Below are 23834 nucleotides of genomic sequence, written 5' to 3'. Positions count from 1 at the left end.
GCGTGCTCGGCACTTTCCTCAGTGTCGTCGTCGACGCCGGGAGGACAAGACGACCGTTGAGCAGGTGCTCGAATGCGCAAGCTCCACGAGACCAGCTCCCAGCAGGCAGTGCGAACACCACGTGAGGTCACATGCAGCCTTTGCCCCTCCCCTTCCTTACCGCCCCCCCCCCCCCCCCCACTGAAAAACCTACCACTTCCGGAAGGCGCCTTTCTTCATTCCGGAAGGCGCCTTTCTTCATCCTGTTCCAGGTCCATGTGGAAGCTTCGAGAAATCTCTTTTTCTCCTGAACATGTGGAAAGCCAAAGCGAAGATGCTCTGAAGAAAACTCGGGGAAGGGTAGCCAAAGGTGGATTGGGGGGGGGGGTTCCAGTCCCCCCCCATGAGGCTTGAATTCGGGGCCTGGGCCAGCTGAACCTGAGTTTCTTGTGTCTTTCGTGTTCAAAGCTCTACCCCTTGAGCCTCAGCCCCACTTCCGGCTTTTTCTGCTTGTGTGGTGCTGAGGAATCGAACCCAGGGCCTCATGCATGCAAGGCAGGCGCTCTACCACTGAGCCGCCTTCCCAGCCCCAGACTGGGGAAATCCCTTCCTGAATGTGTCCGTAAGTTTACTAATTAGCAAAAGCTTTCCCAAGGGATTTATAATACCAGTGACTGCACATGCTACTTGTGGCCTAGCAGGATTAGGTGCTTTATCATGGTATCTTTGATCTTGGATATTCTAAATTCATTTCCTGTTATACACATATTAAATAGGACAAAAGTCAGTTACACACCTTTTACGCCTCATAAACTATTAATACATAACAGTTTTTCGCCTTTTGCTGATTTAAACTTGAGTTACTATTAAGACTTGGAAGTGACTAGGGATGTAGCCAAGTAGTAAGACATTTTGTCTAGCATGTGCAAGATCTTGAGTTGGGGGAGGGAGTTGATTTGCTAATGTTGTGAAATATAAGCCTTCATCTACTAAGTATTGAATAGATGATTAACAGTCTCCAAAGGATCACTAAAGATAAAGTTATCTGTTGGAATTTCTACCATTAGTAGTAAAATGAAGGTGAAGGTATTTTTTCATTTAAAGAATGCTAAAGAACTGTCCTTTAATATGATGCTATGTTGTTCCTGTGTTTTCTTTTTTTAGGTATAAATTTTCATGAAATAAAATTGTAGTGATTAAAAAAAATGTTTTTTCTTATGTCCTTAGAAAATTGTCCTTCTCCCTCACCTACAACTACATCTCTATCTCTGTTTCTCTCCTCCCCCTCTCTACCTCTCCCTCCACCATCTGTCTGTCTGTCTCTCTTGTTTGTGTTTGTGTTCTTGTATTTGTTTTTTTTACAGGATCTTGTTACAGAACCAAGAACAGTTTTACTTAATCCTCCTGCCTCTGCTTTATTTTTGCATGATCATTAATACTGTTTTTCTTTGGATGGTGCTAGTTGTTTTGTCAGTCATGAGCAATGGCCTAGCCTTTGTTTCTGAGCAATTTTTGCTCAAGACTAGCACCCTACCACTTTAGGACACAACTCCACTTATGTTTTCTTGTGGTTAATTAGAGAGAAGAGTCTCACAGACTTTCCTGTGTTAAAAGCTGGCTTTTAACTGGGATCCTCAGATCTTATCCTCTTGAGTAAGATGACAGGCATGAGCCATTGGCGCCCAGCTACCTGGCCAGACATTTATTTATTTATTTATGTCAGTTGTGTGGCTTGAACTGGGCCTGGGTGCTCTCCCTGAGATCTTCAGCTCAAGGCTAGTGCTCTACCACTTGAGCCACACAGCACCACTTCTGGTTTTCTGGTGGTTAATTGGAGATAAGAGTCTCATGACATCCCTGCCTGGGCTAGCTTTGAACCGCAATCCTCAGATCTCAACCTCTTGAGTAGGTAGGATTACATGTGTGAACCACCAGCGCGCAGTGAAGCATTGTTATTTTTAATAAGCCATTATACAAAAGTCTGGGAGATGGGCTGGGAATGTGGCTTAGTGGTAGGGTGCTTGCCTAGCATGCATGAAGCCCTGGGTTCAATTCCTCAGTACCACATAAACAGAAAAAGCCTGAAGTGGCAGGACTGGTAAAAAAAAGAAAGAAAAAAAAGTTTTGGAGATACTCTCTTTCTTCTCACACTGCATTTTATTGAAACAAATGGTTATATGTCTGGTTCTTAGAAGATTCCCAATATTCTATTAACATGTAAAATCATTCATCTGATTAACATAATTCCAAAGCTTGTCAAAAAAAAAATCTATTTTCCTTGTATAAGCTAAAGGGGTAAGATAAATGACATGGTATGAAGGGTTCCAACTATCCAGTATCTTTTTTTTTTTTTTTTTTGGTCAGTTGTGAGTCTTGAACTCTGGGCCTGGGCGCTGTCCCTGAGCTCTTCAGCTCAAGGTGAGTACCACTTGAGCCACAGCGCCACTTCCGGTTTTCTGGTGGTTCGTTGGAGATAAGAGTCTCACAAACTTTCCTGCCCAGGCTAGCTTTGAACCTCGATTCTCAGATCTCAGCCTCCTGAGTAGTTAGGATTCAGGCATGAGCCACCAGCGCCTGGCTCCTGTGCAATTGTTAATCTCCAGTTAACCTCTCAAAAACCCCAAGTAGAGCTGTGGCTGAAGTGGTAGAGCACTAGCCTTGAGCACAAAGAGGCTCAGGGACAGTGCCCAGGCCCTGAGTTCAAGCCCCACAATCAACAAAAAAAAAGCACAAAATTACAACTTCTTTGGCATTCCCTTCCTAATTGGTTTTGAACCCAACTTATTTAGCCTTTCATGTTAATTTGCTCAGTTGGAGAATGAAAATTTTATATTTCAAATTCATTTATATATATATATATATATATATATTACTATCATATTCTCAAAAGTGCTATTAGTTTTTCTTCTGAGGAGCCACCAACCAAGCACCTCCAACCACAAACTTCTTTTGTAATTACTGCTACAGACATGATACATTTATGACATTAGGAAATGAAAAACACTGTGCTCTTAAAAGAAAAAAATTCTTAAAAATTGCTCATATGTACATTTTTTTCCTAATTTTAAACTCCTCCATTTTCATATCATTTCCCTTCTGGCTAAAAACAAATACAAAAATGTTACCTTTCTTGCTGGCAAAGTAATCCAATTTAGCACAAGTTCAAAAAAAAAAACACATCCCAAAGGAATTTTGTTCTATTCTTTTGTTTCTATTCTTTCAAGGCTATAACATTTCTCTAGTTACTATTAGGAAAATTGAGGAGAAAAGAAGGAAACAGGCCAGACTCAATCTTCCACAGGTGAGGACTGTTAATATTGAGATAGAACAGCGAGGGACACAGCCTTCCCTCAGGTTTGAAGACTATGAGTGTAGAGCTGGGACAAGAGCTAGGTTTTTATGAGGTTTTGAGCAAGGAGGCAGAAGTTAATGCAAAAGCCAATGGTCTAGGGAGGTGGGGCTTTTCAATTGGGCCCAAGACGAAATGGTTACAGCCAGGTTCCGATAGATTACCCTGCTGGAGTCAGGCAGTCTGAACTTATCTTTGGTGGGTTTCTTGGTATCTGTATGTACCTGGGCAAATAGGGTAGGAGTCAATCCATCAGTTACATTTTAGATTTAATTTTTTTGGTGCCTGTCCTGGGGGCCTACACAGTTCAGGGCCTAGGCACAGTTCTTGAGCTTCTTTTGCTTAAAGATAGCACTCTACCAACTCTACCACAGTTCCACTTCTGGCATTTTGATAGGTTATCAAAGATAAGTCTTATGGGCTTTCCAGCAGTGCTGGCTTCTAACTGTGATTCTCAAATCTTACCCCCCTGGATTTCCAGTGTGAGCCACTGGTGCCTGGCACATTTTAGAATATTTCAATGAGCTGTATATAAACCTGAAAATTCAACCTCCTAAATCATATTTCAATTATTTTACATAAAAAATTTTAACCTCATTCCAGGAACAGAAAGTTTTTAGCCCCAGAAACTGCAAGCAGATATTTGTCTGGTATCAGAGCAAAGTTTACTTTGCATGGAAGAAAATAGAAAAATTATTCCACACAACTCTAATGGCATGAATCATGATTTGCAATTGTTAACGACAGATAAAGGGAAAAAAACAGATAAAGCAGATTGGTTTTGTTCCACTGAGAAATAAATCGTAGTGTCCTCTATCAACTATTGTTTGAGACCATTTTGAACTTGAATGAAGTCTAAGTGTGAAAGAAGGAAAGTACTGGGGAAAAATTCTTTCCAAAACAAAGTTACATTTTAAATAGATTTTAGGTATTATGATTGTAATGTAGAAATTAGTCCAGTATAAACAATCATTCAGTACTAATAGATAAGGAAAAACTTTCTGGCACTGAAAGGTGACCAGAAAGTCTCAGCACAGAGAGACTAAGGTAAGAAATGAAGATACTTCTAACCAACTAAGCAGATGCACTTTTTAAATTTTTTTTTTGGGGGGGGAGTCCAGTCGTGGGGCCTGAACTCTGGGCCTGGGCGCTGTCCTTCAGCTCTTCAGCTCAAGGCTAGCGCTCTACCACTTGAGCCACAGCGCCACTTCCAGCTTTTTTCTTTTTGCTTATGTGGTACTGAGGAATCAAACCCAGGGCCTCAGGCATGCAAGGCAAGGCTCTACCACTGAGCCACCTTCCCAGCCCTTAAATTTTTTTTTTCAAATATACTTCTAAAGAAGTTCAGGTTTTAGAAAGGGCCAGACCCCATCTTCATTTTTATATAAGAAATTATTTTCTTTCTTTTTTTTTTTTTTTTGGGTCCGGTCGTGGGGCCTCAATTCTGGGTCTGGGCGCTGTCCCTCAGCTCTTTAGCTCAAGGCTAGCCCTCTACCACTTGAGCCACAGCACCACTTCCAGCTTTTTTCTTTTTGCTTATGTGGTGCTGAGGAATCGAACTCAGGGCCTCAGGCATGCAAGGCAAGCGCTCTACCACTGAGCCACCTTCCAAGCCCAAAAGAAATTATTTTCTTAAAAAATATATTTCTATGTATATATTCAATTAACCACCAAAAAACTGAAAGTGGGGCTATGGCTCAAGTGGTAGAGTGCCATCCTTGAGCAAAAAAACTGTGCGCATGAACACGTGCGCGCACACACACACATTCTGGTCCTTGTTTATAACATTTTGCTGCAAGTCCTGTTGCACTGGAAGGGAGCCAACATTGGAAGGCGGGTCCAAGGCGTGCCTGGGCAGTCTCCTCCCCTCACAGTACCTTCTTCCTCATTGACACAGCTGCTATATCCTGCCTGGCAGCAAGGAGTTCTGAGTTTTCTGCATTCCTGCTCTGGCTGTTGAAGAGATTTCCACCTTCTATCTCGACAGGCTCAAGAAAAGAAGACACTTCAAACTTTCCAGATCTCTTCCTCTTGCTAGAAACAACATGGCACAGGTAAGAATGTTCCTCTTTATCTAAAATCTGAAGCATGACTATCAGAGGTAGCTAAAAAGCTACTGAAGGAACTGTTCATGTAACTAAGACAGGTAGTCAGGAACAGCATGAGGAATATAAGCAGAGCCAGAGCAGAAACCTTTTCTCTTTTTTTCATTTCAGGTCAGAGATTCTCATATTTTTGGGTCTCATTCCCCTTTACTTTAAAAAAAATTATTGGGTACCCTGAAGAATGTTTATGTCTTTAGGCTATTTATTACATTACTTCACTTTACTGTAAAGAAAGTAAAGCTGAGGGGCTGGGAAGGTGGCTCAGTGGTAGAGTGCTTGCCTTGCATGCCTGAGGCCCTGGGTTTGATTCCTCAGCACCACATAAGCAAAAAGAAAAGAGCCGGAAGTGGCGCTGTGGCTCAAGTGGTAGAGCGCTAGCCTTGAGCTGAAGAGCTGAGGGACAGCGCCCAGGCCCAGAGTTCAGGCCTCACAACCGGACCTAAAAAAAAAAAAAAAGAAAAGAAAGAAAGAAAGTAAAGCTGAGAATTTTTTAAATACCCGTAACTTACTTTAAATAAATCAATCATGTTATCTAAATCACTATTTTTCCCCCAGTGCTGGGGACAGAACCCAGTGTCTCGTATTTGCTAGGCAAGTGCTCTACCACTTCAGCCATGTCCTCAGCCCATAAATGATTGTTTGTTTGTGTGTTTGGGGGTTTGTTTTCTTGCTTTTGTTTCTTTCCTTTTTGCATTTCTCCTTTTCATTTCGTTTTTGCATTTTTGTAGGGTTATGGGGTTGCTTAGTTCTTTTTCTTTTAAAGGGCATTCTTAATTAAAGCAAGCTATGTATTCTTAAAAAATTCAATACGAAGAATAGGTTATTTTTATCTTAACAAATCTCTTGGATGTCTGGCTTAATAGAAGATAGTGGGATTTTCATCTACATGATCTTGTTCTCTCTATTGCAATGCCACCTGGAATCTAGGCTCTAGTAAACTCTTCCTTACACCTCTGAGAGAGGAGAGTAAAAAGGAAAAATGACAACCTAGAATTGTTAGCACATGTCTTCACTTTGTAAACCTCCAAGAATCCTTGCTGCAAAGTGATATAATAAATAAGCTTTTCTTTAGAGGAATTCTGTAGTCCAAATTAATTCTATTCAAAGCAAACCAAAACTTTGCACAAGGTTTATTAGCATCTGGAGCAGCACCCATGGGCTGGGCTACCTTTGAATAATAGGGCAGTACTTCCAGGAGACTTTTATTTCACAATAAGGAAATAACTGACATTATCTCTACTTAAAGTTGAATAACAACAACAACAAAAAAATTTAGGGTATCCTGAAGGTTCTCTTTATTTTTTGCCTACATTCAGCTATTCATGTGCTATTGAATCCTCCTTCAATTGAATATCTTTTTACCCCCTGCAGTGTTTTCATATTGCTTATAAGATTAAATTCTGACTCTTCCATATAACTTTTTGGGGTTTTTTTTGCCGGTCCTGAGGCTTGAACTCAGGGCCTGGGTACTGTCCCTAAGCTTCTTTGTGCTCAAGACTAGTGCTCTACCACTTAGAGCCACAGTGCCACTTCCAGCTTTCCTGAGTAGTTTATTACAGTTAAGAATCTCACAGACTTTCCTGCCCAGGTTGGCTTCAGACTGTGATCCTCAGATAATAGCCACCTGAGTATAGAACTTTTACTTCTGGACAATATAACTGTTCACTAAAGTCAAAATGAAGGGTAGGGAAATAGATCAAATGGTACAATGCCTGCCTAGGAAATACTCAGGTAGCCCTTGAGTACTAACCCACTAACTACCAAAAAGAAGAGGAAAGAGAGAGGGGGCGAGGGGAAGGAAGAAGGAAGGAAGGAAGGAAGGAAGGAAGGAAGGAAGGAAGGAAGGAAGGAAGGAAGGAAGGAAGGAAGGAAGAAAAACAACATTCCTAGCACAATACTGTTTTTGTTGTCACATTAATTTTCCTCTCGAAAGCTCTTCATTTACATTTTTTTTTCTTGTGCCATTACTGGGGCTTGAACTCTGGGCCTAGGTACTGTCCCCTAGTTTTTTCACTCATGGCTGGCATTCTACCACTTGAGCTACAGCTCCACTTTTAGCGTTTTACTGGTTAGAAGAAAGTAAGAGTCGGGCTGGGAAGGTGACTCAGTAGTAGAGCGCTTGCTTTGCATGCATGAGGCCCTGGGTTCGATTCCTCAGCACCACATAAGCAAAAAGAAAAAAAGCTAGAAGTGGTGCTGTGGCTCAAGTGGTGGAGTGCTAGCCTTGAGCTGAAGAGCTGAGGGACAGCACCCAGGCCAAGAGTTCAGGCTCCACGATCAGACCAAAAAGAAAACAAAGAAAGTAAGAGTCTCATGGACTCTCCTGTCTGGGCTTGATTTGAACCACAGTCCTCAGATTCCAGCTTCCTGAATAGCTAGGATTACAGGTATGAGCCACTGGTGGACAGCTTCTATTATATGTTTTACTTTTTTTCAGTACTGGGTATCAAATCCAGGGCTTTGTGCTTGAACTCAGGGCCTGGCACAGTCCCTGAGCTTCATTTGCTCAAGGGTAGCACTCTACTACTTATGCCACAGCGCCACTTCCAGCTTTTTCTGTGTATGTGGTACTAAGGAATCGAACCCAGTGCTTCATGCATGCTAGGCAAGCACTCTACCACTAAGCCACATTCCTAGCCCTGTCCAGCATTTTTAATAATTTTGTATTGTTATTGTCACAGTGTGATATACACAGCTGTCCGGAATTTTTTTTTTTTTTTTGTCGTTCGTGAAGTCTAAACTCTGGGCCTAGGTGCTGTCCCTCAGCTCTTCGGCTCAGGCTAGCGCTCTACCCCTTGAGCCATAGCACCACTTGCAGCTTTTTCTGCTTATGTGGTGCTGAGGAATCGAACCCAGGGCCTCATGCATGCAAGGCAAGCACTCTACCACTAAGCCACCTTCCCAGCCCTAGCCAGAATTTTGATGGTTAATTAGAAACAAAATTTCACAGACGTAGTCTGTGTGTGTGAGAAAGGGGGTGGGGTGGGGAGGGAGACAGATACAGAGAGAGACAGAGACAGAGCACTGGGCCTGTGACTTGAACTCAGAGCATGGGCACTGTTCCTGAGCTTTTGTGCTTCCAGGCTAGCACTCTACCACCTTGAACCACAGTGCCATTTCTAGCTTTTTGGTAGTTAATTGGAGATGGACTTTCCTGCCTGAGCTGGCTTTGAACTGTGATCCTCAGATCTCAGCCTCCTGAATAGCTAGGATTACAAGCATTAACCTTGGACACTGGCTAACACAGACTTTCTTTTGTCAGGACTGGTTCCAAACTGCAATCCTCTGATATCAGTTTAGGATTACATACACCCAGACACAGTGAGCTTTTTAAAACATAGTTTTAATAATATGTTTCTCCTACTCAAAATGTCACTATTTTTCCAGGATTAAAAAGAAAAAATTACCTCCATCTCTTTTGCCTGCTTTATCTCTTTATAATCAGACTTTCCTTCCCAGGTCAACATTGCAAGTTGCATTTTCTGCTAACTAAATTAGGAAAAGAAAAAAATGTAAGATAACAATAATATTAGTCTTACTTTATATCAGTTCTTTTGGATTAAATACCTAATCTATAATGGCATGATTTCCAAGTGAGTTGTAAAACATTAACACTATTACCACATGGAATTGTCTCAAACCTGGTGGAGTTATCTGCCCACATGTTAGTATTAAGTTCAGTTATTTTTTAAATAGCTCAGAAGTCCTACAGACACACTGGCTATTAATGTAGTGTTTTTTAGTATAATAATGTTAACCATTTTTATATCTGATAATGTTATTTTTTTAAAGTGTTATAAAAATTTTTTTTAAACTATAAGTCAGGTACTGGTGGCTTTTACCTATAATCCTAGCTACTCAGGAGGCTGAGATCTGAGGATTGCAGTTCAAAGCCAGCCTGGGCAAGAAAGTCCATGAGACCTTTAGCTCCAATTCACCACCAGAAAACCAGAAGTGGAGCTGTGGCTCAAAGTAATAGTGTGCTGTCCTTGAGCAAAAACAGAGCTCAAGGACAGTGCCCAGGCCCTGAGTTCAAGCCTCACAACCAAAAAAAAATGATATAAATTGGAACAAAAACTAATTTAAACAGGATTAAAAAGGCCAAAGTAACACCAAGATTCGGTATGACCAAAGCACTGTACAAAGCACTACAAGTAATGCTGAGAAAGAGAACAAAAAGAAAGCAAACATACACTTTGGTGATTGAAGGTACCTGTACTTCAAGAATATCTCATCTCTGTTTTTACATTTGTTCCCAAGGAAAAAGTAATCCCAAGTAAAGTAAGAGCCTCAGAAATGAGTCTTTCCTGTAAAATGTGACTATGTTGGCATTACTTCAGGAGAAATGATGAGGAGGAGTCAATGAACCTGACTTCTCTGACCCTCCTTCTGTCCTGGCCTTTGCTGTCATTGTTCTGGCTTTGCTGGAAGTCTTCCCTTCCCTGAAGATGCTGCCCCAAACCACACTGTTATCACTTCCTCTGAGAAGTCTTCACCAGGCCTACCAGGGAGGGTCATCTGTAAATGCAGCTCTTACAACACTCATTCTGCTGTTTTTGTAACCATGTGTTTGTCACCCACTGGTGTCTGAGTCACTGTGAGTATAAGAGCTAAGTTTCATTTCTGTGTATTTCGTTTCTGTATATATTCCTGAGACATAGTGGGACTCCCTAATTCACTGATGAATGAGGTCAAGGATGAATGCAATAGTATTTTTGTAGTATTTTTCTTTAGTATTTTTCAGGTAACTGTACTTCTCTACCTATATCTACATGTGGTTCAACTACATGCCCATTGTAAAATGCTAGTCATTTAGCCCTTACTACTTGAGTAATTATTTCAATGGATGTGTACATTCTATAATATTGAAGCAGAAAAGCCCATTCTCATCATTATTCCCCCAACTAATAGCCAATCAGAAAAGTCCTGGATTAACAAATGTCTTCCTTCCTAGTTCTGAATTCTGACTGAATTCAACTGAATTCTGATACCATAACAAGTATTGTGTTAAGCAACAAAGCCAGGAAGATGAATACAAAAATGTTCTCAGTTAGGCATTGGTGGCTCACTCCTGTAATCCTAGCTACTTAAAGAGGCTGAGATCTGAGGATCACAGTTGAAAGCCAGGTCTGGCAGGCTTCTTATCTCCAACTAACCTCCAGAACACCAGAAGTGGAACTGTTGCTCAAAGTGGTAGAGCACTAGCCTTGAATATAAGAACTCAGCACATGCCTAGGCCCTGAGTTCAAGCCCCATAACGGAAAGAAAGAAAAAAGAAAGAAAGGAAGAAAGAAAGGAAGGAAGGAAGGAGAGAGAGAGAAAAAGAAACAGGGAGGGAGAAAGGGAGGGAGGGAGAGGAAGGAAGAGAGGAAGGGAGGGAGGAAGAGATAGGAAGGGAGAGAGAAGGAGGGAGGAAGGAAGGGAGGGAGGAAGAGAGGGAAGAGAAGGGAAGGAAAAAAGAGAGAAGAAAAGAAAAAGAAAATGCCCTCATAACACTCACAATCTAATCACTCTAACCATGGTTCTTTTGCTTTTTAGATTGAGACAAAGTATCCCCATATAGCCCATGTTGCCCTCAAACTCACTACCTACCTGCCTTGGCATCCTGATTACTGGGATTACAGGCATGTATCACTTAAAGTTGGTTTGGCTTTTGTAAAGTTTTTAGATGTATTTCTGCAACTTTTGCCTCCTTTGTTATATTATTGTCCCTTCAATATGCCTTAAACTTTTAAACTAACTGATTGAGATGGGCTCTCACAACCTTTTTGCCCTGGGTAACCTCAAATCAAGATACTATTGAGTAGATGGATAACAGGCACATGCTATAACACCCAACTATTGACTGAGATGGGTTCTTGTGAACTTTTTGCCTGGGTTAGCCTTGAACCATGATCCTACTGATATCTACCACCCCAGTAGCTAGGATTGCATGTGTGAACTATCAACACCTAGAAAAACACCACTTTGCTCACTGTTTTGCCTTTAACCTTTAGTGGAGTCATGAACCTTCAGCTTCTCATCCATGGGAAATAATTGGTTCTAAGGAATGGAACCAGAAGCAGAATAGAACCAGAACCTAGAAAAAATGGTAGGATTAGATGTGTTTCTGACAACGTCAGATGCTGCTATACTTATATGGATACTTATATGGATAAAATGTTGGTATTTTCCCAAAGAATATTAGAATAGTAATTCAGTTCAATAGAGCCACTTGTCCTTATCCTTTCTTTGTGCTAGTTCTAGGACTTAAACTCAGGGTCTGGGCACAGTCCCTGACCTTTAAAAAAAACAAATTTTTTAATTGTAAAAGTGATGTACAGAGGGGTTACAGTTACACTTCTTTTTGAACACTGCCACCCCTCCCTCATTTTCTCCCAATTTGTCCCTTCCCTCCCACCTCTCCCGCCCCAAGTCTTTTTTTTTTTTTTTGCTCAAGGCTAGTACTCTGCCATTTGAAAGTTCCACTTTCAATTTTTTGTGGTTAATTGGGTACAAGAGTCTCTCAGATTTTTCTGCCCAGGCTGGCTTAGAACTTTGAATCCTTAGTTCTTAGCCTCCTGAGTAGCTAAGATTACAGTCATGAGCAACCAGTGCCCAGCTTTTCATCCTTTATAATATTGTGTCATTAGAAAATGCTTTCCTGATTCCAAACATCTAATTGTTTGTAAGAGAGCCTTTAAACAAGTATTACAAGCAGATACTTGTGGCACTTACTAAAGATCCAGAGTGTTAGTCAGCATCCTGAGGGTTAAGCTGACTTCCGAAGCTGGAGGTATTACAGGTTGTAGTAAAAGACTTCTCTAGAAGATGAGCAGGCATCACTCTTGCTCTCCATAGGTAGAGATGGCTGCTGTCCCTCCAGAACACAGTTTCATCAACTTTCTGAAAATGAAATTTACTGATGGTATGCTCTACTTCATCGGTAAGTATGAGAAATAATACACATAGGTAACTATGTTCAACTAGAAAAGAAGCTGGGGAGTGACTATTAAGTGACTTCCTGTCACCAAAACTCATTGTAGTATTATTGACTCATCTCTGGAAAAGAAATCAAACTTCTAGAAAGTAACCATAGCATTTCCTAGGTGCCACCACCTTGACCCCCAAATGGCTTGGGACTTTGATGAGCAGTAGATCACCATCATTATGAAAACCCCACAAAAGTGTGTATATTGAGGAAATACTATTTCCCAAAGCAAATTGGGAACTTATACATAGTAGCCTAAATCTAGAGCTCTGCAATTGACTTATACCATTCTTTTTCTGTTTGGTACTAGTGTCCAACCTCAGGGCTTCATGTTTGCAAAGCAGAAGTTCTACCACCCTAATGGTGAATTATACCATGTTATGTAAATGCATTTGATAAAAAGTGATTCTCAGACAGAGGCATGGCTCAAGCAGGAGAGTACCCATCTTTTAACAGTGAAACCCTGAATTTAAACTCCTGTCCTCAAAGATAGATAGATAGATAGATAGATAGATAGATAGATAGATAGATAGATAGATAATGATTCGTTATAATTAACCTTCCATGGGCAATTTGGCTTGTGATAAAAAAATATTCTTAGGTATCTTCCTATTTAATCATTAAATAGTAAAATTTATCACTTGTAAAATCATAAAATTTCTATATATTAGCTGTTTCTATGTAATAGCTACTCTTAAATCAAGATTTAAGAGTTTAAGTTTTTGGTTTTTTTGTCGGTTGTGGGGCTATGAACTCTGGGCCTGGGCACTGTCCCTCAGCTCTTCAGCTCAAGGCAAGGGCTCTACCACTTGAGCCACAGTGCCACTTCTGGTTTTCTGGTAGTTAATTGGAGATAAGAGTTTCACTGCCCGGTGCCGGTGGCTCCCGCCTGTAATCCTAGCTACTCAAGAGGCTGAGATCTGAGGGTCTAGTTCAAAGCCAGGCTGGGCAGGAAAGTCCGTGAGACTCTTATCTCCACTAAACCACTAGAAAACCGGAAGTGGCACTGTGGCTCAAGCAGTAGAGTGCTTGCCTTGAGCTGAAGAGTGCAAGGACAGCGTCCAAGCCCAGAGTTCAAGCCCCACAACCGACAAAAAAAAAAAAAAGAGTCTCACAAACTTTCCTGCCAGGGCTGGCTTTGAACCATGATCCTCAGATCTCAGCCTCCTGAGTAGCTAGGATTACAAGTGTGAGCCACTGGACACAGCTAAGATTTTAAGTTTTAAGATTTACATCTTTCAGTTTAAATAAGAGTAAGTATCTGACTTACCTGAGAATACACAAACTCTCATGAGCATCATTGTATGGACCTTGTGGATAATTACCTGTTTCTGACGGAGCCAATAAAGGTCATCTCCATCACACAGGGGTCAGAAAGAGAGTGGCGGGACAGAGTAGTCAAGAGTAGGGGAAGGGAGGAATGCGGACTTGAAATATTTAACGTATTTTCTTTCTCTTTCCCCCCTTTAGCTGAAAATGATGGTAAAGTATAAATATATTTTTCTTTCTTTGCAAAATAAATAGCTGTTTAGGACACATACACTATGAGCAGGGAGAAGCTGTCCATATGATACTATCCATTTGGGAAGCCAGCCTTCCCAAAGGAATTTTCAGACTCCACAACATTAGGAATGAAGATGACCATAATGAAAACACATGAGAACCTTTACATCTAGCTCTTGGAAGCTGCAAAGTAGATTTTATCTAAGTCCTAGGATTAGCAGGAATCCATGGATTCTCTGAAAGGCATAGAAAAAGGAGATTGATGCATGAGAACTTTCCAAAGTCAGTATCGCCTTTCTTCAACCACATCTCTCACAAGTGCTTTGGGATGATGCCTGGGAGGCTCTTGGGGGACAGAGTGTCCTGGCAAGTAGGGAGAATAGCAGGAAGTAGTTTTCTGAAAGTGGAAATAGAAGTGATAGTGTAGAGGATCTGATGAAAGTGAAGAAGACTTGAACTTGCAGCTGTGGATTATGGAAGATACAATCGGGAAATGTAGTACTGACACCTGATGGGTGCCATAATGGCAACTATTCAAGTATCTGTACAATTGCTCATGAGCAGCACTTAACAGTCAGCTCTGGTGTTTTGTAGTGAAAAGATAAATGAGTTAAGGATTCAAGATACTGTGAATGAGCTAGATAAAATGATAAGCTATAAGATTCAGTTGAATAGGAGAGGAAGAGATTACAGAGGGAAATGTATAGTGCATCTATCTATTCAAGAAAAGGAAATAAGATTTAATAAGATTTAATGTGTATTACAGCAGACCTGGAATCAGATTATTTTGGCCAACTTGAACAACCTAAATATTCAATCATACGAAATCTGGATAACCAAGTTCTCCTCATTTCCCCGGGAATTAAGCCTGTATTTCAGGATATGCCCGACTCTGACTGTAAAGGTATTTCCTTTTTTTTTTCTTTCTTTTTTTTTTTTTTTTGTTGGCCTGATCTCTGGGCTTGGGCGCTGTCCCTCAGCTCTTCTATTTGCAGACACAGAGATTACTAGCTACTTCTTCCCATTCCATTGTACTGACTGCATTTTTCTATGCCAGACCCAATCTGAGATGAGAAGTCATAAGAGTAACAATTTCATTAAAAAAAAAAACATTAGCCATCCATATAGTTAGTTGAGATGAAATACTGGGTGCAATAAAGACATCACTAGACCTGGGCATTGATGGCCCACGCCTATAATCCTAGCTACTGAGGAGGCTGAGATCTGAGGATCTTTGTTCAAAGCCAGCTGGGGCAGGAAAGTCCAAAAGACTCTTATCTCCAATAAACCACTCAGAAAACCAGAAGTGGTACTGTGGCTCAAGTGGTAGAGCACTTACCTTGAGCTGAAGAGCTGAGGGACAGTGCCCAGGCCCAGAGATCAGGCCCCATGACCAACCAAAAAAAAAAAAAAAAAAAATCACTAGAGATCATATTGCTGTGAACCAACATTTGGATCATCAGTCCTTAATTTAATTTTATTTACTGTATAAGATCTCTGTAGAGAGAGATCTTTAATCTCAGCTAAAAATACAGGTGATATCTTTTGAAAATTAAACACAAATACAACATTTTAATTGAGTCTGTGTCCCATCAGAAAATCAGAGTGCCTTAGAAAGTGAGCATGTTTGCTGTGCCTCCTAAGATGATGAATTCTAAATCACACTTTGGGACCAGATAGAAGTAGTGAATGTGGCCAGGCGCTGGTGGCTCACGCCTGTAATCCTAGCTACTCAGGAGGCTGAGATCTGAGAATCTCGGTTCAAAGCCAGCCCAGGCAGGAAAGACTGTGAGACTCCTATCTCCAATAAACCACCAGAAAATCAGAAGTGGCTCTGTAGCTCAAGTGGTAGAGTGCTCGCCTTGAGCTGAAGAACTGAGGGACAGCACTTAGGCCCAGAGTTCAAGCCCCACGACTGACAAAAAAAAAAAAAAGTGTAGTGAATGTGCACTTTCACTTTAACGTGGATCTCAAAATATTTAGCACTCTAAAGGTAAAGACAAACTCTTAGAATTCAGAATATATTTATAAGCTCAAAAAGTTGTCATATGTTGGTTGTCATTGATGTTCAAATCTATTTTATTGGTTGTTTTATTTTATGTGTGTACTGGTACAGGGGCTTAAATTCAAGGCCTTCAGCTCTCCCTAAGCTTTTTCACTCAAAGCTGATTCTCTACTACTTAAGCCATACTTCCATTTCCAGCCTTTTGCTGGTTAACTGAAGATAAAAGTCTCAAGGATGAGCTGGGAAGGTGGCTCAGTGGTTGAGTGGTTGCCTTGCATGCCTGAGGCCCTGGGTTCAATTCCTCAGGACCACATAAGCAAAAAGAAAAAAGCCGGAAGTGGCACTGTGGCTCAAGTGGTAGAGCGCTAGCCTTGAGCTGAAGAGCTGAGGGACAGCGCCCAGGCCGAGCCCAGGCCGAGTTCAGGCCCCACGACCCGACCCCCCCAAAAAAAGAAAAAAGTCTCAAGGATTAGACTGTCCAGGCTGGCTTTGAGCCTTGATCTTCAGATCTCAGCTTCCTGAGGAGAAGTTACAACATAAGCCTTAGTGTCTTTTAAAAAATATCTGGCTTGGGGCTGGGAAGGTGGCTCAGTGGTAGAGCACTTGCCTTGTATGCATGAGGCCCTGGGTTCGATTCCTCAGCACCATATAAGCAAAAAAGAAAAAAGCCGCAAGTGGCACTGTGGCTCAAGTGGTAGAGCGCTAGAGCTGAGGGACAGTGCCCAGGCCGAGTTCAGGCCCCACAACCAGACCCAAACAAAAAAATAAATCTGGCTAGCTATATATAGTTTACTTCTCTTGTATGGTAAGGTCTTAGGGTGCAGGATTGGCAGCTGATCTGTTAAGGACTCTCTTTTTGTTAAATTTCCACAAATGTTGATTCTTGTCACAGGTGGCCAAGGTGGTGTGCACCTGTCTTTCCAACTATAAAGGAGGCTGAGATTAGAAGAACTAAGATTCCACCCAGCTCTGGCAAAAAAAAAATTGTTGGGCACAATTGTCATTCCAGTTAGGGCAGGTACCATAAACAGGAGGATAGCAGTTCAGTCTAGCTTTGGCAAAAACAAAGACATAAACAAGGTCTGATCTCAAAAACAACCAGAACAAAAAGGACTGAGGGTGTGGCAAGCCTGGAGCCCTGAAACTGCCTTATTGCTTTAAAAAAGTCTCATTTGTGATCTCACTTATTGTTTATTTCAGATAATGCATCCCAGACCATATTACTAATACAAATGTATAAAGATAGTGAAGCTAGAGGTTTTGCTGTGACCATCTCTGCAAAATATAACAAAGTTTACACTCTCTCCTGTGAGAACAAAACTATTACCTTTAAGGTAAGCCTGAGCATTACTTTGTTTTTAGGCAAATTAATCAACAAAATTAGAAAATGCAGCTATCATTTCAATCTTTTGTCTAGAGTAAGAAATAGAGAACTATGGAAACGGGTAGTTAACTATGATAACGTTATGACCTCTAGGACTGACGGGGACGCACTTGCTTCATATTCAGAAGAACACCAATCCATATATAAAAATAGTATGAAAATGTAGATGCAAATGATACATGTATGTAAGAATAGCCTGTGGGGTCTGGGAGTGTGGCTTAGTGGTACAGTGCTTACCTAGCATGCAGGAAGCCATGGGTTTGATTCCTCAGTACCACATAAACAGAAAAAGTTGGAAGTGGTTCTGTGGCCCAAGTGGTAGAGTACTACCTTTGAGCAAAAGCTCAGGGACAGTGCCCAGGCCCTGAGTTCAAGCTCCAGGACTAGCAAAAAAAAAAAGAATAGCCTATGGCTTAAGAGAGTAAGTCCTATGTAGTAAGTGCAAGGCCTTGGTTATTTTAAACCCTAGAATTGCCCCCCCCCCAAAAAAAAGCCACTCTAAAAACCAAATAATAACAGTGCATATGCAACAGATAATAGCCTCCAGACAAACTCCTTGCCATTTCCTTCTAACTAGAATTAGATTGACTCCCAACTATAGGCCGGATAGGCTGTGAGCTTAGCTATCAGAATGACATCAGAGCCCTGGAATAGAAGGGGTTAAGCATGCAAATGGAACAGCAGAAGCAGAGGGAAGGAGAGGGCCAAGTTCAAGCTATGTGAGATAGAGGAAAATTGATTTAGCTGCAGAGGCAGACTCAGAACCTGAGCTAAACCTGAATTACCTGGGCTAAGCCTAAACCACACACAGGTTCTTGTTGAGAGGGACTAAGTGTCAAAGAAGATTGAAACTATGCTTAGAACATAGTAGGAGTTGGGGCAAATCCATTTAAAAGAATGTATAGGGCTGGGAAGGTGGCTCAGTAATAGAGTGCTTGCCTTGCATACATGAGGCCCTGGGTTCAATTCCTCAACACCATATTAGCAGAAAATGCTGGAAGTTGTGCTGTAGCTCAAGTGGTAGAGCACTAGCCTTGAGCTGAAGAGCTGAGAGACAGTGCCCAGGCCCAGAATTCAGGCCCCATGACCCCCCCCCCCCACACACACACACACATAAAGAATCTATAGCTTGTACGATTTTGGTGGCCCTATAAAAGAGAACACAACATTGCCAGAGATATGAACTCTGTTAGTTACTTAGAAATTAAAGACAGATAGAGAGGGGTGGGGGGAGCCTTAGAAAAGAACAAGAGTGGCTCTAACCTTGAAATTTCATTAGCTTCATAACAAGTCTACTTCTGGAAGAAACTTAGTAAATATTAATTAGATGAATGAGTGGAAAGAGAATTAAAGGAAGGGGAGGAGTGAGGAGAAGAGAGAGAAGAAGAAAAGAGGGAAATGTAGGCTAGGATCCATATCAGCCTTAGCTCTTTTATTTCCTTTCTCCACGGAGCAGCACCTTAGCAGCGGTCATCTTAGCCCAGGTCCAGATAATGAGATGCAATTGGCTACTGTTCTCTTCTTACCACTCTCTGTTAGTTACTAGCTGCAAAGTTCTTGTGGGAAAGAATCTTTACCCAGAGGACTTTGTTCAAGGGGTTTTTTACATATACACCGGGTCTGGCCAGGGTTCACTAAGATTTTGTAGTCTAAATTAAAGACAGCTAAAAGAATAGATGTTAGGTTAATTACTTAATAGAGTTTAACTTTCCCTGAAACTGATTCAATTCCTCCCCATGTAAAGAATATACCTTTGTGCCAAGTGCTGGTGGCTCACACCTGTAATCCTAGCTACTCAGGAGGCTGAGACCTGAGGATCACAGTTCAAAGCCAACCCAGGCAGGAAAGCCCATGAGACTCTTACTGATCAGAAGTCAGAAGCAGCACTGTGGCTCAAGTGGTAGAGTGCTAGCCTTGAGCCAGAGAAGCTCAGGGACAGAGCCCAGGTCCTGAGTTCAAGCCTCGGGACTAGCACACACAAACACACACACACACCAGAAACGCACACACACACACACACACACCACACACACACACACAACCACCAGAATCCTCAGGTACTCCCAAAGACACCAGGATCCTTTCCACATTCAGTTGTGGTGGCTCTGCCTAGTGGTAGCTTTAAATGTCCCAGACTAAGGAATATCCCAGGAATTTTCTGCCTTAAATGTGACACCTGTTCTACCCATCCACATGCCCCACCTTCAACTATAACTTTCTGTGTTAGGTTTGATCTCACAGACTCATTTCCTTTGGTCCTACTACTAGAGCTTTTGACATTTCAACTAAGGATTATTTCTCATTTAGATATTAGACTTCAGCTTCGTCTCAAATTGACTTGTGCAATTTAAGGTAAAGTTCTAAATTGTTTGCTGTAGTCAACTACAGAAATAGATACCAATGGAAGGGACTGGTTTATATTGTCACCAAATCAGGACCCACTCTTGTTGGTGAAGGATAAAGGTCAAGAGTTATGAATATCAGGGCTGGGAAGGTGGCTCAGTGGTAGAGCGCTTGCCTTGCATGCATGAGGCCCAGGGTTCGACTCCTCAGCAGCACATAAGCAAAAAGAAAAAAGCCAGAAGTGGTGCTGTGGCTCAAGTGGAAGAGCGCTAGCCTTGAGCTGAAGAGCTGAGGGGCAGTGCCCAGGCACAGAGTTCAGGCCCCACGACTGGACCCCCCCAAAAAAAAAGTTATGAATATCAATTCTATAATTGGTTTTATTGAGAGTATGACCACAGCCATCTGTCTTAGTAGGATAGAATGCTATTTTAGGTCTAGGGTTTCTCCATCAGTCCTTAGGATCACGGGGATCTTTGCTACCCTGGGGTCAAGATGCAGTCCAAAATATCATCTGGTTCAAGATTAACGTGGAAGAACCTCAGGCAGTCTTGCCTTTTCTAGCCCATCCCGAAAGCAAACATGATGTAGCAATAGGAAAATGTGGTAGCAACAGTTAGATGGCTTGCAAGGTTATAGTTTCAGTCACAACACCCTCTTCTAGGAGGGACATACAGACCTTTGAGACAAACAAGGCCTGGCCAGGTAGACTGTTGAGGGCACAAATGAGAGACTACTATGAGCCAGCATGTTTGGTGGGGAGAGAAAGACAAAGGCTGTTGATTGAGCTGGCACAGCAGGGCTGTGGAGCAACTCAGCTCTAGAAACACATTCTACATTTAAGATCCAGCCTCCATTGAAAGGCTCTGAGATTCTTGGAATGTCCTGACAAGAACTTTCTCACAGTTGAGTCAGAAATTAGAGCTATCTAGGCTTATAGAAGACATTAGTGTGACTAGCCATATCGTTGGAGAAGACAAGAACTAACGAACTAGAGAAGTGACGGTCCAGGTCATTTGGAGCAGATGCGGACTCTCCTTGATAAGGGAGGGGGGTCATCCTGTGACTGGAGAATCAAGAGGCCTGCACCCATGTGTACATCCCATGATGCTAAGAGTCATAGAAAACAGAAAGAACAGGAGACTAGGAATTATACTCCCTCTCCCCTGCCTTAATTCTTGAGAGAGGGAGAAAAAAAACTACTTTATTTCTGGTCAGTACCATACTTCTAAATAAACTCCATGTCTTTAAATTGTTCCTGTCCTTTAAAAAAATGAATTTTTTTATTTCTCTTTATAGGAAATGGAACCTCCTATTAACATCTATGATACGAAGAGTGATATCATATTCTTTCAGAAAAGTGTTCCAGGGCATGATGATAAGATGCAATTTGAGTCTTCATTGTATAAAGGATACTTTCTAGCTTGTAAACAAGAGGGTAAACTTTTCAAGCCTATTTTGAAAAGAATTGATGACTCTGAGGATAATTCTGTAATGTTCACTGTGCAAAATGAAACTAGATACTAAAATTACACACATTTTTAGCCTGGCACTGGTGGCTCATTCCTATGAAGTCTAAGGATCACAGTTCAAAGCCAGCCCAGCAGAAAGAAAAAAACAAAACATGAATCATCTCCAATTAACCTGCAAAAAAGCAGGAAATATAAGTGTGGCTCAAGTGGTAGAGCACCAGCCTTAAGCAAAAAAGCCAAATAAAAGCATGAGTCCCAGAGTTCAAACCCTAGTACCAGCACAAATAACCAATTAATTAAAATACAATGCTACACTTTCAACTTTTTAGTTTTTGTGTTTGGAATTTTTTTCTGAGCCTTAATACTGCCCACTTTGGACTGTTGTAACAACCATGTGAGGCTGGATAACTTAAGAGGTTTGTCCCAAGGCTCTACTGGCTGGAGGGTGCAAACAGGCAACATCTGATTACGGTTCTGGCTATAGTATAACACGGAAGATTGTTGGAAAGGAACAAGTCTCATGTAGATTGTGGACTGTGCTCATTTAATAGCAACTCTGTGTGTCCTGGTTAAATATTTGCCAATGGCTACTGGACCAATGATGACTGAGGTCAGCTGTTCAAGTGGCACAAAATGTGTACAAACGACACAGGACCTGCTCGCCACTCCTTTCCCACCTTGATAACCCTTCACACCCAAATCTCCCGGTAGCTAGAAAGGTACTACCCGCCCTTCCTAACAGGGTTGGTTCTCCCCAGGCAAGGGATGAAAACTACTCCTTTTTAGATATCTATTATGTACCTGTACATAATGTCTTATGTGCCAACTGCATCAACATTCATAAATCAAGTCCCTAAATGCACAGGCTCAGGGCAGTCACTGATGGGTGGTGCTCATAAACTCCTTAAGAAAGCAACAGCCTGAAGGTTAGGGGCAGGGTAGTTTCTTCACTCTGCTGAGTAATGCTTACATCCTGTGGTACCTCCCTTAAGCTCAAATGCTATTTTCTCCCACAAGCAGGCAGAAGGCAAACAATTTAACAATCACTTCAGTGTCTTGCAAAATTCCAACAAGTGTTATTGATCACCCACCATGGGCCACGCTCTTTGAGTCATGGGCAATACACTAAGGATTCACCAAATAGACTATAGCTAAGGAGGCTGCATTCTAGTAGAGAGAAAATAAGGCCTAGACAATGGTTTTAGAGATCAAAGTATCATAGTGAAAAATGCTCTGTGGATAATTCTCTATGAGGTAACAGTCAAACTAAGCTATGAAGGCCAAGACAAAGTTCCTATAGCAAGAATAGAAGGAAGAGCATTCCAAAGAGAAGAGCCAGCACATAGGCCATAGGCTAGAACAAGTTTGTTATGTGATACAGAGAAGCTGCTAAGAATAGCAAAGCTCAGCAAAAGGAGAGGTTGGAGGGAAGCTATGTAGGCTCAAGCAGAATTGAATAAATGTATATTTAATACTTTAGTAGTTGATTCCTTCCTCTGCCACTGTTGAAATTCAAGCCCTTTCTTCTACCTGTCCTCCTGCCTCTGGCTTACCAACTTTCCTGAAAGTACTCCTTCAAGTCATCTAATCTCCTTCCAGAACAGTACGTTTGATCATATCCTATGTACCCTCAGAAAATCCTGACCATTTAGTTCTTGCCTCACTTTCTCTGTTGCTGTATTGTTACATCCTACTTAGCTAACAAAAAAAAATTCAGCTGGAACCTGGGGCACAGTTCTCTCTCACCATCTAATGCTTATGGCCACCTGACCACTTTCCAGAGCCAAACTGGGAGCTGATGCTGGAAGTGACTGAAGGAGTTGCCTGTTACGTAGGCACTACCCTCCCCATTAATTCTGGGGATCTTCACTTCACCACTATATCAGAACAGTGGTATACTGGGAGCCTGGGCAAGAGGGAATGTGAACACTAAGTGGGGTCACTACCTGTGGAGAATTTTAAAGCAACAAAATTGACTCAAAGTCCATCTGCTCTTTATCATCATTAAATAACAGTAACTCTTAGACAAGTCAGTAATTAAAGTTGGGGAAATGGTCCCTCACGAGGGTAAAATAGTCCCACCACCACCAAATGGTAAGCCACTGCTACACGAGTCCCGCCCTTTTGAAGCCTATGACCTATCCTGAAACAATCCCTCTTCCTAACCCTCGATGCACACCTCAATCTGACAAGACCAGAGGCACCTTATGGGGTGGGCATCTCTAACTTCCACACAGACATTCAAGAGCAGACATACCCTTTCTAGGTAAAATCCTAGTAAAACCCTCAGGGCGAGTTGAAAGTGCTAAGTGTCAATACCTACATTGCTAGAAAAAAACATCAAGCCTCACAGTACAACACTTAGCCCAGGCTAAATACATATGGAATGTAACAATTCCAAAGGCTGGTATTCACAGGAACACCAGGAATTTTAATTCCTATTACTAAATCTTCATACTCATACCAAATTTATACCTACTGTTTCCATCTACTATTTCTTTTTCTGTATTATAGTATTTTGTGTCTGTTCTCAATTAAGCTCCAGAAGGAAATTTAAATATTCAGTCCTGTTTGAGAGCTGTGGATACAACACTTCACTGTAATGAAAAAAGTTATGGTAGAGGGTTCCTGTAGTCCCAGTAACTCAACAAACTAAGACAGGAATATGGTTTGAGTGCAAGAGTTTGAGGATAATGTAGACAACAACGACTTCATCTCTAAAAAACA

At 41.6% G+C, this 23834-nt stretch overlaps 1 protein-coding gene across 3 annotated transcripts; it reads left to right on the top strand.

Moving 5' to 3' along the window:
* The first annotated feature begins 5226 nt into the window (after positions 1 to 5226).
* On the top strand, positions 5227 to 21167 carry Il18 (interleukin 18). 3 transcript variants are annotated; one of them, XM_042682757.1, is made up of 6 exons: positions 5227 to 5382; positions 12278 to 12358; positions 13874 to 13885; positions 14673 to 14810; positions 17112 to 17245; positions 20935 to 21167. In XM_042682757.1, exons 2-6 carry the CDS (start codon positions 12280 to 12282, stop codon positions 21160 to 21162), a joined length of 591 nt encoding a protein of 196 aa, XP_042538691.1. In that variant the 5' UTR covers positions 5227 to 5382; positions 12278 to 12279; the 3' UTR covers positions 21163 to 21167. The 3 variants fall into 3 exon arrangements, with proteins under 3 accessions (XP_042538691.1, XP_042538690.1, XP_042538689.1); XM_042682756.1 differs by having other exon boundaries at positions 12274 to 12358; positions 14676 to 14810; XM_042682755.1 differs by having other exon boundaries at positions 12274 to 12358.
* The last annotated feature ends 2667 nt before the right edge of the window (positions 21168 to 23834 follow it).

This window comes from Dipodomys spectabilis, unplaced genomic scaffold, assembly GCF_019054845.1.
Source record: "Dipodomys spectabilis isolate Male_0828 unplaced genomic scaffold, ASM1905484v1 ptg000076l, whole genome shotgun sequence".
Classification (NCBI taxonomy): domain Eukaryota; kingdom Metazoa; phylum Chordata; class Mammalia; order Rodentia; family Heteromyidae; genus Dipodomys; species Dipodomys spectabilis.
Note: the sequence above shows the minus strand (reverse complement) of the source record. Positions and strands in the feature narration are given on the sequence as shown.

What these genes read in the sequence shown, in the direction of transcription:
- Il18 (XM_042682755.1), top strand. An exon ending in GCCCGACTCTGACTGTAAAG is followed by an intron (nt 14,811 to 17,111) that starts GTATTTCCTTTT and finishes TGTTTATTTCAG; the next exon opens with ATAATGCATCCCAGACCATA. An exon ending in ACAAAACTATTACCTTTAAG is followed by an intron (nt 17,246 to 20,934) that starts GTAAGCCTGAGC and finishes TTCTCTTTATAG; the next exon opens with GAAATGGAACCTCCTATTAA.